Source organism: Abrus precatorius, unplaced genomic scaffold, assembly GCF_003935025.1.
Source record: "Abrus precatorius isolate BTA unplaced genomic scaffold, Abrus_2018 Scaffold1, whole genome shotgun sequence".
Lineage (NCBI taxonomy): Eukaryota > Viridiplantae > Streptophyta > Magnoliopsida > Fabales > Fabaceae > Abrus > Abrus precatorius.
In genome coordinates, this window is record NW_020874291.1 from 335,011 (window position 1) to 349,309 (window position 14,299).

The window sequence follows — 14,299 nt, forward strand, 5'->3', positions numbered from 1 at the left end:
ATTTATTGAAATCAAATTTAAGGTGTTACATACTAGATGCTGGGAAGATTTGTCCTTGGATTTTATAGTGAGTCTACTGCCCTATCAAGGGCATACCGTCATCCTTGTGGTTGTTGATCGCTTCTCAAAGGCAGCACATTTTGGTACACTACCAACTTCTTTCAACGCCACTAAGGTAGTTGAACTTTTTGTCAACATGGTTTGCAAACTACATGGCCTACCATCCAGTCTCATTTCTGATAGAGACCCAATTTTCATCAGTTATTTTTGGCAGGACCTATTCCGATTGAGTGGCACAAAATTAAGTATGTCTACTGACTATCACCCTTAAACTGACGGGCAAACTAAGGTTACAAACAAAATACTATAGCAGTACCTACAGTGCTTTGTCCATCACTGTCCTTTGTTATGAGGCAAGTATCTAGCATGGGCTGAATAGTGCTTTAATACAATACCAAATACTTCTACAAGTCTCACACCTTTTGAAGTAATGTTTGAACGTCCACCACCCTCCATCCCTCAGTTGTTGCTCAATAACACATCTAATGTTGCTGTTCAATTCGAGCTATCCAACAGGGAGGAAATTCTACGCAAACTTCACACAAACATGCATAAAGCTCAATTGGCAATGAAACACTAGGCTGATTCCAACCGTCGTGACCTACAATTCACAGTGGACGATTGGGTCTATGTTTGACTTCGTCCTAGAAGACAAATACCAACTACCAGGGGACACTTTAGCAAGCTCCACAAGTGTTACTTCGGTCCATTCAAAATCACACAAAAGATCAGGGAAGTTGTTTATAAACTAGACTTGCCTCTTGTTGCAAAAATACACAACGTATTCCATGTGTGCCTCTTAAAACCTCATCTCGGACCATCCCCACCTTAACCTTTTCCCCTACCTCTTGAGATTGTGGACAACGAACCAATCCTTGAGCCAATCGCCATAGTTGACTAGAAAACAAATGACTCAGGCACTTAGACTCTTGTCCAATGGAAGGGGTTACCCCTCAAAGAAGCAAGTTGGGAACCATGGCCTCAATTACAGTCCCAATTTTACCTTGAGGACAAGGTGTTTCTTGAACAAGCGAGAGATGATAGTATAACTACCCTTAGTACCACACCCACTACCTCAGAAGAACGTACTCAAAGGCCCATTAGTTCTGACCCAAGCACAATAGCTGACATCAGTGAAGAGAAATCTAGAAGAAATATTTAAGCTCCTATCCATTTTCAAGGATTACATTCGCTATTAATCACATGTAAGGCCACCTCTGACAATAGGACCAATTCTGTTATTTTGTATGAAGTTTAATGATCCAGAATCTTCTTTTACATTATTATTTTTTTATTATAGTGCATATAAGACACTCTTATAGTATATATTAAGGTATGCAAAATGAATTAAGAATATTCTCTCTCACTATCTTCTTCTCTTCCCTCTATACACCCCTTTCAATTTCATATAAAATTGCTTGAAGTTGTTAAAGGCTAACAAAGATGTTAAGCTTTTTCACTTGCTTCAATGTTTCATCGGCTAAATAATCTTTCATTCTTTCTTTAGCTAGATTAATCCTTTTATTTACAAGGAGATTCTTTTTGGTGAGTTTAATTAAAGGTTATTTTAACAAGATTTTACAACAAGATTTAGATTAATTAAATGTTATTACTTGTTAAATCACCATTTTTTATTAGTTACATTTTTTCTCACTTCTAAAATTTAATTTCTAAAAAAATATTTAATATATTCTGAAGATTAAATTGGGGAGATTATTTATAAATTATTTTTTAATTTAATTTTTAAAAGCAATTTCTACCTTTTAAAAATCAAATTTCAAATATTTCTTTTCAAAATTTAATTTTTAAAAGTATATGTAATATATTCTAAAAAGGAAATATTGCAATAAACCAAAAAAAAAAACAGTGTAAAAGCAATTTTTTTTAATCAAGTAAGCAACTTATCCTGGCCTCGTATTTTGTAAATTGAAATCATTTAAACTATTGTTATAATTTTCTCATACATTGTATAGGTATTATTAAATTGAATTATTTAAAATAAATAATTAAAAATATTATTTGACTATTTTTAAATTTAACACATGTAAAATTAGTAAATATTATTATTAATATTAATTATTTTATTATATTAATTAAAGTTGAAAATAAATTATGAAAAAATAAATTTTAATTAATATTAATTAAAATAAATAAAAAATAATATAAAAAAGTCAGATTACAAAATGTATAAAGAATTAATCTCTGAAAACACCCCCAATTAAGAATATTCTTAAAAATACTTTCATTTAATAATTAGTACTCATAAATTAGCTAACTATCAAAACTGACTCCCTTTTTTTTATTCTTGAGTTAATATTGTTTTTATATATATTTCTGTTTTTTAATAATGTTAACTAATAATTAAAAATATTAAAAAGAATATGTTTAATAGTGTTACTAATTTTCCTCTTTATTTCATTATTAAATTTTAAGAGACGAGTTTTGTTTTTTTATAAGTGTCACTTCTAATTATTGTACTGTTTCAGATATGAAAAAAAAAAGTTTTAAAAGCATATGCTTTCTCTCATTGCAATATCTTTCTTTGCATTTCTTGCGTGCAAACCAAGGTGTTGTTGGATAAATATAATGTATTTTATAATTGGAATTTGTATTTAATTTTGGATGGATTTTGAAAATTGAAAAATTATAGATAACAAAGAAATAAATAAATAAATTAATATATAAGCTTATGAAGTATGTGAAATGAAGGTGGAGAGAATTAAAATAGAGAATTCTCGTGATGCTGAAAATATTTAAGATGTATTATGTTTCATATTAGGTAAAATAATTAGGGAATGAGGAAAAGTAGTTATTAAGGGTTTGTTTGATTTAATTTTGATTTTTAATTTTAAAATTTACATTTTAAAATAATTTTATAAAATAATTTTTAGAAAAAATAAAAATTGTTTGATAATTTAGTTGTTAAAATTTTTTTTAGTTAAACTTTTTTTAGTTATAAAAAGAGAAAAATAAAACAAAACACCTTAACTCTAAATCTTTATTTTTTTTAATTTTTTAATAAGTATTCATAAAAATAAATAATTAATCAATATAATGAATATTATTTTTAGAAATTGAAATTCATTTATATTCATTTATATTTTTAAATTTATTTAAAATTTAAAAAGTATAATCTTTTAATTTTAAAAATATTAATTTTTATTCATACCTATCTATATATTTATCCAAATTGACTTATAATTTCATTTTAATATAAGTAATATGAATATAGCATATTAAATACAAATTGTGAAGTGGGATTGTTTCATGAAAATAAAAGTAAAAATGAAAGAAAGTCGCTAGTGTACCGCTTATTATTACTATAATAATACTTATGTTAACCTATAGATTTATTAATTTTATAACTAATTTTAATTTAATCATATCAATTATCTTTTTTTTAAGTCATTAGTGAGTTCACAAACTTTTTTTAAAAAATTACAAAAGAAAAAATGAGTATAAAAAATAAGTTTTTTTTTATTAATTAAACATACTTTATTTCTTTAAATTTTAATAATTATATCTTAAAAATAGATAATTGTAAATTATTTTTAATTTACAAAAAAAATATTTTTATACTATTATTTTATCGTAAAAAAAACTTCTCTAAAACATTTTCGGCCTCTGCCTGTTACTTGTTCTCCTTGCATAAAATTGAACTTGGAACAGAAACAAAAGACTAGTAGAAGAAACCAAAACGCCGTCGCATTGTTCCCTTAACCCTGAATATGGAAGATAGAGGAAACCAAGAACAACACCAACACGAGCAAGAAGAGGAAATTGTTTGCTTGGACGAATCGTTCTTCATTAATGACAAGTATTTCCACCTTCTCTCTCTCTTTCTCTCTCTTCCTCGTTCTTAGTCTCACGGTTGTGAAGAAGATGAAGTTTTTTTCCTTTTGGGAATTTGCAGTTACCAACTAACGAAATTCACGTTTGGTTCTCTAGATATTCAGCTCTTTTGTCTGCATTCTGCTTCCAGTAAGTGTTTTTTTTCTTTCTTTTTTTTAATATTTATTATTTTTTAAGGTTTTAAAAAACGACACGTGCTTGATTATGGGTTGTGCTTATTTTTTGGGAGAAAGATATAGTTTGATTAAAAGGTTGTATTTTTTAAATTTGATTATGAGTGGAATCATGTTATAGGGACTGCATTTCAATGTTTTCATTCTTTCTGGGCTCCTAATTAGGGTGCTACTGTTTGTTTCACATACTAAGTGTTGAGATATGGTGTGTTTGAGAGGAATTGTGTGTATCTGTTATGGATTGTCATCATAATCGATCACCAGCAAAGGAACATCACTGGTTGGCCATTCGTGTTTTATAATTAGGATGCTAAATAACACCTTAGTTTAACAAAATTGTGGGTTAATGATTCCAGGTATGGGTATTTAGGTGTACCCATAGAATATGAGGATTGCCACTAAAGTTGCTATCCATGTGGTATCGCTGTATCCTTTAAAGCACAGGTGTGGAGATGGGTACTATAGTATCCTACTCAGTTTTGCATTGGTGTTATCCGTAATCACAAACACACTCTTTCAAATATACACTTCTCTATTAAGTAAAATAAAATTCATATGAATCTCATAAATAGGAAATGGAATGCATTGTCTAGGACTGTTGGGGGGGGGGGGGGGGGGGGAGGGGGTGTGAGACCCACATCGTTTAGTAAGCCCCACATGAATTTCATTCAACAACAAAAGAGGTTTTGGAAAGAGTATGTTAGTGTGTGTTACTAGAATTTCTTTTCTTATCACACACACAGATACACATGTTGGTCAATTATGCTAATATTCAGTATTCACATTATGGGCATTTACTTTGTTTGGGTGGTATACTGAACTTGGACTTTCTAATTGGTAAATTGGCAATGCTATCCATTTGCCATATTAATCCCTCAAATAGGAACTTTATTGTGCTTTAAATTTGATATGACTATATGACGTGTTGCTAAGTTTGAATGTGGTAGACTCAATTCAATAGTTTTCCACCTAGTTTTTATTTAAAGCTGTTGTTCACTTGACAGGCCTAGGTTGTGAACAAAAACTGATTCTCTACGTAGTCTTTCAATGGAAGACAATAAACTGGGGCATGCTTTTCATCTTCTAGAAAAGTTCTCTTAATCTTAAATCATACTAGAAAGGGCTTGGAAGAGCCCAAATCTGACTGCTTTATGGTTCTGAAATTTTACCTCATTGGATTACATTTCATTTTGAAAATCCATCTAGCCAAGTGATACTTCACATTGCCATTCCCATTCTTATTTTAGAAAGGAGGAAAATTTTGTGTCGTAAATGGATTATTTATTTGTGATTAAATCTTCAAAGACAATTTCAACTAGAAAATTTAGATTAAAACACAGTTTACATAGGAATCGGAGTTGAGCATGATGTGACAATACTTAATTGGAAACCTAAAAGCCTTTGTATGAACTAGAGTACACACACTTTTCTGTGTCCTTTTTAATTGGCACCCTTTTTATGCTTTCTGTATCTTATATTAGTTTGGTCATAACTCACAATACTAACTATTTTTGGAATCAGCTGATTTTGATTTGACAGGACAGCTGGTGTGGCCTGGAGCCATGTTGATGAATGATTATCTTTCAAAAAATATTGAGATGCTTCAGGGTTGCACTGTCATTGAATTAGGTTCTGGTGTTGGTATGTGTTCACCTTTAGAAGAAAATATCATTTCTTATATTTAGATTCTCTGATGTTTGTTGGAGAAACAATGCATCCTTAAATTGTTCTTAGTTTTACAATACTGAAGGAGGATTTTGTTGAGCAATCGCTTATTTAGTCATTGCTCATCCTTGTTTTAGGAAACAAACTACTTATCGTTGTAGTTAGTTTATTATTTTCTAAAATCCAAAGTATTACTGGGTACCTAGGATAAAAAGTAATCCAAACCAAATCATGTGATGAGTTGTAGGATCACTTGATACCACTTTGCTTCCTAATTTGAATATTTGATCCCCATCATAGCCAACTGGTTTTGATGGGATCGAAACTGGTGGGATTGGATTGGAAAATATCACTATGCTGGCCAAGTTGGCCATTTTTGAAAATAGAACCCAAGCACATCTGAATTCTGTAGATACCAATGCCCTATGACAATCCTATGACCTTTGCATCCTGTCCAGGGTTGCTTGATCTCCTATCTGTCAGAGGTTCCAGTTATGGGTGATTGCTAGAATTTTTGTGGTGCTTTGAGTCTTCAACTCTCTCCTCCAATCTGCTTCTGCTTATGGACTATGGTTGAGAGTCTTGCTGGCTTATAATTTGCAGCTTCATCCAGTTTGGGTGCTCTGGTCATCTGCTATGGACTTGTTCTGTGATCGCACTGTGATTATGTGAAAATGTCATCTTATAGTTTAATATGGTCAAAAATAGAAAAATTTGTCTTTTATTTAATTTAATTTAACAAGTTGCAACTTGAATTCTGACATGATTTTCTATTGTTGTTTTGATTAAATTTTAGTTGAGATTTTAAGGTTGTTTTGGTATAGACATACATACATGTAGATAGTTAAGAATTAGCATCTTGCAATTTATGTGCAATCTCATGTTTTATTTGTTTATACCCCCTCCAGATCCTCGATAGGATACAGATCCTGATTACATTTATACCCTATCCTTATTTTGTACAAGGTTAGACCTTGATGCTATGAATGGTTCTTACTTTGAATCACAGGTGTTACAGGAATACTTTGCAGCAGATTCTGCAATAAAGTTGTGATGACAGACCATAATGAAGAAGTTCTCAAGGTAGGATTGTGAAAATATGTTCCTATGACACATGGTGGTAACATATCCCTGGTTATCTGCTATATAGGCTAATTATACTATGTCCTCTCAGATCTTAAAGAAAAATATAGAGCTACATTCACGTCCTGAAAATATTAGTTCTACTTCTCATGGTGAGTAAAAAACCTTCTTAAAGAAGAATGGAAGACACTTGTCTGATCCACTGAATTTTACATTAATATACCTGCAGGATTAGTTGCAGAGAAACTCGAATGGGGGAACATTGATCAGATAAATGAAATATTACAAAAACATCCTGGAGGTTTTGACTTCATACTTGGAGCTGATATTTATATCCTTATGTATTTTTTCCCACTGTAATCGTACTTTAGTCATGCATAAATGCCAGAAGAACTGGAGGCACAAGATAAAGATAAACACAGATATCTACTGAGATGATATTCATATTTCTTACCCAAGACAACGACTGAACCATCTTTGTAGTTTCTTATGGTCATTATGACTATGAGATTAGATTAGAAGGTTATCTTCAAAATCTGTCATCTTGTGAGGACTTACATTAATAGGTGTTCCAGTTATAGGTAGCCCTAAGTTGGTTAGAATAAATAGTTAGTTAGAGGTGTAATTAGTTAGTTGGGGTATGGGATCATTAGAGAAATATGGGATGTTGCCTATAAATAAGGACAGAAGTTGAGGCCTTGGGCATTGGGAAGGGCTACCTATGGAATTTTTTCTTCATAACTATAACAATACAAGGGCCATAATGTTGTATTCATTACCGAACATGCATCTGTTTCAAGCTGTTCACACTTTGACTATCACTTTCAAAGCCTTTGAAGGCATTATTTTGACCTCTTTACATTCTTCTTCACCTTCATCATAATAATAATCTTTTACTATTGTGATTTCTTGCTCAAATCTCCATGGTTTACTTGTATCAAATGTCAAAAGACACAACTATATTCTCTTATGAAGACTGATTCCAGGTATTTACTGAAATGAATAAGCGAATCAAATGACAGACTTTGTAGAATTTCTGTGATGCTTGAAGTTAAAATCCCTGCATTTCATTTAGATTTTATGTAAAAAATATTTGACTTTCACTGAAAAATTTATTTCAGAAACCTTGACAATTCATAAGTTTTCAGCAGTCAAGCATACCTATGCTTTTTGATACTGTTAAACAGCTCCTGCAGGTTAGAGAGGGCAGAAAATGCAAATTCATTCTAGCCTATGTATCCCGAGCGAAGACGTATGTAACCAAGCTTGTTATTATCCTATTTTATCTTTATTTTATTAGTTTAGTGAATATTCTTTTCTACTTTATTGTTTGATTGACAACATGCTCATTTAAGAGATTGATTGGATTCAGTTTTTCCGTTTACATTTATTGTGTCTAAAATGTTTAGTATCAGATAGCCTTGGGAATAGATGATAGGGTGTGTTTAGCAAATTAAGGATGTGTCTAAAATTTCTGATATTCTAAGGGTTTTTAGTTTACTTGAATAGAAATAAGGAGAGTGGATTACATGACTTTTAGTCTGGTAAAAAGGAGTCGAGGAGGACCAAAAAAATCTTAGATGAAGTTATTAAGAGACCTTTTAATTAACCAGTTATGAAAAATTGATTTTTGTCCGAATTCAATGACATTGTGTGATCTATGTAGCCGATCTCATTTAGCGAGATAAGGCTTGATTGTTGTTGTTATATAAGTAAGACAAAATACATACATTGCAATTTTAGCGAAAAATAAGAACGTGGCCATGCCTTGGTAGTTAAAATTTGAGTTGATAGTATACCATAAATTTTTAAGTTCAGATACTTGGAAATCAATTCTACATCCTATATTATAATGAATGTTAAGCTTTAAAAAACAATACAAGAAAAAGTGAGAGTAACAAAATGTAAATGTAAAGGTAGATGAGTGGTCACATGAAAAAGGAGATGATAAGAAATGATTGTTATACTTACATGTGAGAATATTAGAGTAGCACTTATATGAAAAAAATGATTGAAAATCGTCTAAGATGATTTGGTTACATCTAAAGAAAACTTTTTGATGCACTAGCGAGGAGAGTGAATTGATATGACTTTTAGTTCGGTAAAAGGGGATAGAGGGAGACTTGAAAGAACTTTATAGAAAGTTATTAAAAAAACCTTTTGATTAATAATATTTTTGAAAATTTAGTTTTTTACCAAACTCAATGGCATTGTATAATCCATGTAGTTGACCTCAACTAGTAGGATAAGGCTGAGTAATTGTTGTTCAGTGAATTATTTTTTTACTGAATATTCTTTGCCTCTTTAGTTTGATTGCAACATGCTAATCTAAGATTGACTTCATTCAATTTTGCCTTTTACATTTTACATGTCTAAAATGGGTACTATTTTCATTGTATGTACTGTTTAGTAACGTTTGGTGACTTGGTAGTGATACTAGTTAAATAAAAATTTGTTCTTTTCAAAATTTGACTGGTTAGCATTAGCCTTGGTGCTACAATTTTATAGAACCTGATATGTAAAGAAGCATATCAGATTTTGAAAACAGTTTTGCTGCATTTGTGAGCTTTAAAACTTGTCTTCATGTCCAACTCAGTCTTAGGATGGGATTTGGTCTGCCTTTCTCTTAAAAAGTAAAAACTATCATGTGACCTTTTGCTATTATTAGGTTAGGTTTCTATTCCGACTTCAGAATACCCTTGTGTAAACAAGTTTGACGAACTTTTTCTGAATATGGCATTTCTTTTATAATGTTTGGGTTTTAGTTGTTCTCTTGTCTCCTTTATGATCTCAATTGTGAATTGCAGCTTCCTTTGCTTTCTCCTTCTTTTCCTTATATCTCAAATCCAATTAATTATTTTATTCACTATAAGTGTTCCATTATCTGATTGTTAGAGAGAGCTTATTCAGTCTGTGTAGCTTTTGATTTGATTTGGTCAAAAGTATAAGCATTGTTCTCAATTAATTTTTCTCTCCCTGCAGCATGGATTCAATGATTATTACCGAAGCTTCTAAGCTTCAGTTGCAGATGAAAGAAGTGCCTGGAACTCGGAGAATTATTCAGAACCTTGAAGGAGTCATCTTTGAAGTTAGTCTTGAGTAGCAGCACTAACATAGTTTGAATTTTCAGAAACAAACATCGCAGGTGACTCTGATATGTTGAAGATTTAGCAATGCATGGTATTTCTATTCCAACTCAAAGCTACTCTCCTCTGCAGCCAGCATGGTCTATCAGAAATCCCATGGACTTGATATGGTGAAGATAAAGAAAAGAACATGCAAGAAAGAAAGCCTATCTTGTAGACTGTATCTTCCAAAACATAATTCTCTATTTGAAGGGATACATAACCAATCACAGAAGATTTTCAAGACAATCTGCTTGAGAACTTTGAGAGTTTAGGAGGAGGAATGAGGAATTCATGTTGTTTTAACAAAATGTTATCACACATTTTCAGCCTTATTTTTTCAACGAAACAATTAATTTGTCTCAGTGCAACCAATATTTTTGTCCTATGAGCTAGAAAAAAGGTTTTTTCTTGGTCTTGACTATAAATATTCTTTGGTAATCTTATCGATCAGAAAACATCCATAGGTGGTGGAGCTGCTGTCTTAGTGGGAATATTTTTCATACACGAGGTTCAAATATGAGATCTTGCTTAAGGGGAATAAAACTTGTATTACTTGAACCAACCTTTGTTGGTTGCTAGAAAGAAAGTTTAAATTGATATAAGGTAATTTATATTGAAATTACCAAAAAATGATAAAAATATTGACATTCAACATTAATTTCTCAAATATATTAGAATGAAAAATTGTGCTGTATTTTTTGAAATAGAATAAAAAAAATATTTGCATTTTAACAAGTCTATTCTTTGAATGAATATTTTATTTTCAAGATTGTAGTAATTTCTCAAATTATGTAAAATTATTTACGTTAGTTGAGTATTATTATTATTAGTAATAAAGAACGAAGCGTCCCAACAAAATTAAGAACAACTATTGAGTGATATGAGTGAGTCATGGTCATTGTCTTGGGTAAAGAGTGAAGCAATACTTACCCTTTGTGTAGTTGAAAGAAAGAAAATATCAAGATATAAATTAAATAATATATATATATATATATAATTCAAGTATGTTTATCACATGACATGTTACTTTAATTATAATTATTATTTAAATTACTAATCTGCTATTAAACTAAATGGTGTAAACAACTATTACCGCAACTCATGAAGAATTACTCTTGTTTACAACATAAAAAGAAAATTTATTATTAGATTGAAAATGTTGAAAAGGGGAAGAATCTTCTCACATTAATGTAAGTTTAAAAACTCTTACATTCAAATCTAAACTTTTCATTTAACTTACATCTAATGGTCAATGAAATAGTAAATTATAAACTGTAAGATGTAAGTTAAATGAAAGACAAGAAAAATTTTTAGACTTATACTTATGTAAGAAAAGATCATGCCCTGTTGAAAATGTTGTTACAAATAAGATTTTTTTTATTAAATGCTTTGGCTAAAATGGAAAATCTATTCAAAGTTGTAACATAGCATAATATTGAAATTAGTATTGGACTACAAAATTTCTAATCAAAGTTGTTAATAGTCTAATAATTTAAAATATTTATCCTTTAACAAGCTAACAAAAGTTCACGGGTGCACAAATCTAAACCTACTTTTCTTTATCTGCTATTATATATATAATATAGGAATAGGATCCATTGACACTAGGTGTAAGTCTAAAAAACTTACACAAAATTCCAATTGTACAAATCAAATAATTTAACAGTTGAAAAGTTATTTTTTTTTACGCGTTTCTACTTTATTTCTTTATCTACTATTATATATATTATTATATTAGAAATTATCTAATATGCTTTCAATTATGTTAGATCATTATTAGTGGCAAAAAGTTGTCTACTAAGTTATAACTTTAATATATAAATTTCTCGTGTATTAAATAAAGAATTTTCATTATTTTTTTAAAATGTAAAATTAAGAAAATTACGTTAAGAGTGTGATCATTCAACATTGAGATGCTTTTTAAGACTCAACATCATGTTATATAGTTTGTTGAGATGATTTTGAGAGTTTTAGACAGAACAATTTCATGTAAAAAATTGAAACAATTAAAAAAATTAATAAGATTAAATTTAAATAATAAAATTAGAGTTAATACATAAATTAGTCCGAGAAAGTGATACTTTGTTTACTTTTGTTCTCTTAAGTTTGCTTTATAAAATTTGATCCTTGAATGTATTAACTTACTCAGAATTAATTGGTCCTTGAAAGGGTCAAGATGTATGGTTTGATGTTAATTTTTCTCACATTTCACTTATATTTTTGTGAATAAAGGATTAAAATATGGCTAAGTTAACATTTTTAAAATTTAAATTGTACAAAATGATATTTTCTGGGAACAAAAAGTAATTTATATATTTACTTCAAAACTATTGAAATATTAAAACCCTACACTGCCAAAATAAAGTGAAGATTAAAAATAATGTAACTGATATCATTCAATTTTACTACCTTCATTTCATCCCTTTTAATTGATTCAAAGATAACTATATACACCACCAAAAGAAGACTTTAACATATGTCGACTAAGGGATATTAATTAAATATAAGTTCAATGTATATTCATAAAAATTACACAAAGTTCTACTCATCACATGCATATGAATCTAGATTAGGGTACTTATTTACATAAAAATTGTGAGAATGCGTTTGAGTCTATATATAAGAATTTACAACATGATTCCTTTTGACACTTACAATCACATGTGTAACATTACTATATACATATTTATTGTATATTCTGTTTCAGTATATACACATTTGTTATTTTTATAAATAAGATTTCAAAGATCTTAAAATAATTTTTGAATTGACATAAACGTAAAAATTTTAATGTTTATTTTGGCACACATTTAATTTTTTTTTTATTAATTTATCACAATTACTTTTAGTGTAAAAATAAAATTGTTGATTTTTGTCAAAAAAATTGTAAAAAATGAATATATATTAAGAGAGTTTTATTTAATTGAAATATAGTAAATGATCTAATTAGTATCTCTTACTTTTAACACGAATATAAAAAATATTTTTTTTCTAATTAATGAAATGTATGTTTTTCTTATTTTTGTCAAATATTAATTTTAGTTTTTATTTTTTTTTTCAAGTTCGTTAATTTTAAAATTTAATACCTTCAATTTTAATGATTATTAAATGATAATATGACTAATTTAAAAGTTACCATATATTAATTTTTTTAAAGTCACGTAATTGAGAAGAACATAATAATTTGACAAAATGTAAGAACTATATTTATATTTTTTAAAGATTAAAATCAAAATCTTAAAAAAAATATAAAACTAAGAATATATTTAAACATTTCTTATAAATAAAATTAAGAATTAGATTTTAACATATAAGTTTAAGATCCAATAATTTACACAGAAATCCAATAATTAACTAATATGGTTGACAATTTTATCAGCGCAACATTTAGTTAAAAAATATTAATTACATTTTCATTTTTACATTCTAATATTCACATGATTTTAATTTATACAATTTTAATTATTTATATTTGATATTTTTATAATTTTTTAATTATAAAAATTAATGAGTATAATTAGAATTTGTTGTGAAAAAAAATATAATAAATAAATAAATAATAAATTGTCTTTAAAAATATACTATTTTATGGAATTAGCTCTTATGATTTTTTATTTTTATTCCAAAACAGTCTGTATTAAACGAGAGTTATCAAGTCAAGTGATGAATAAGCAAATGGCCTTACATATCATACTTATCATATGAAATGTTAGTTTTAAATATGACAAAGTTTGAATGAGTAATTAGTTCTTAACAAATATATTTTTTAAAATTAATCTCTGTTAAATTTTTGTTTTAATTTTAATCTTGTAAAAATATAATTTTTTAGAATTAATCCTTTTAATTTTTTTTTAGTCTTGCAAACTTTTAAATAAGATAATTTTCTATTATTACATTCAATATACAAAGATTTCAAAGTTTCTTACTTCTTCTACTATTATTGTTAGAAAAAAAATCTATACTTTTATTGTTTAAAATAAAATTGAATATAATTAAAGTAAGTTTTTTTTTTGTTTACACACAATAAAGAACTTCTGCATTATCTAAAATAGAAATATGTGTAACACATCAAAACAAGTTTTTCTACCATACACATTACAACTTATAATTTTCTTCTTAAAAATTCTATTAGAAAATGATATTTAAAAAAATTTTAAAATTTTAAAGATCAAAATCAAAACAAAAATTTAATAGGACTAATTATTAATAAATATATTTTTTAGGAACTACTTACTTATTTAAACTTTGCCATTTCTAAAGTAGTATTTCACATGACAGATATAATGTGACCTAGTATTTCCCTAATCATTGCTAAGCTCTCAGTAAATGGTAATACTT

General features: G+C 28.4%; 1 protein-coding gene across 3 annotated transcripts; it reads left to right on the forward strand.

The window, feature by feature from the left end:
• The first annotated feature begins 3,702 nt into the window (after positions 1–3,702).
• Positions 3,703–10,327, forward strand: LOC113856070 (protein N-lysine methyltransferase METTL21A). Of its 3 annotated transcripts, none has more exons than XM_027487708.1 (8): positions 3,703–3,877; positions 3,974–4,041; positions 5,607–5,726; positions 6,760–6,833; positions 6,925–6,985; positions 7,063–7,164; positions 7,974–8,085; positions 9,816–10,327. In XM_027487708.1, exons 1-8 carry the CDS (start codon positions 3,789–3,791, stop codon positions 9,934–9,936), a joined length of 747 nt encoding a protein of 248 aa, XP_027343509.1. In that variant the 5' UTR covers positions 3,703–3,788; the 3' UTR covers positions 9,937–10,327. The 3 variants fall into 3 exon arrangements, with proteins under 3 accessions (XP_027343509.1, XP_027343518.1, XP_027343526.1); XM_027487717.1 differs by having other exon boundaries at positions 5,625–5,726; XM_027487725.1 differs by having other exon boundaries at positions 3,848–3,877; positions 3,943–4,041.
• The last annotated feature ends 3,972 nt before the right edge of the window (positions 10,328–14,299 follow it).

What these genes read in the sequence shown, in the direction of transcription:
- LOC113856070 (XM_027487708.1), top strand. Translation starts at nt 3,789, where the DNA reads ATGGAAGATAGAGGAAACCAAGAACAACACCAACACGAGCAAGAAGAG. An exon ending in TTGTCTGCATTCTGCTTCCA is followed by an intron (nt 4,042 to 5,606) that starts GTAAGTGTTTTT and finishes TTTTGGAATCAG; the next exon opens with CTGATTTTGATTTGACAGGA. An exon ending in TATTAGTTCTACTTCTCATG is followed by an intron (nt 6,986 to 7,062) that starts GTGAGTAAAAAA and finishes ATATACCTGCAG; the next exon opens with GATTAGTTGCAGAGAAACTC.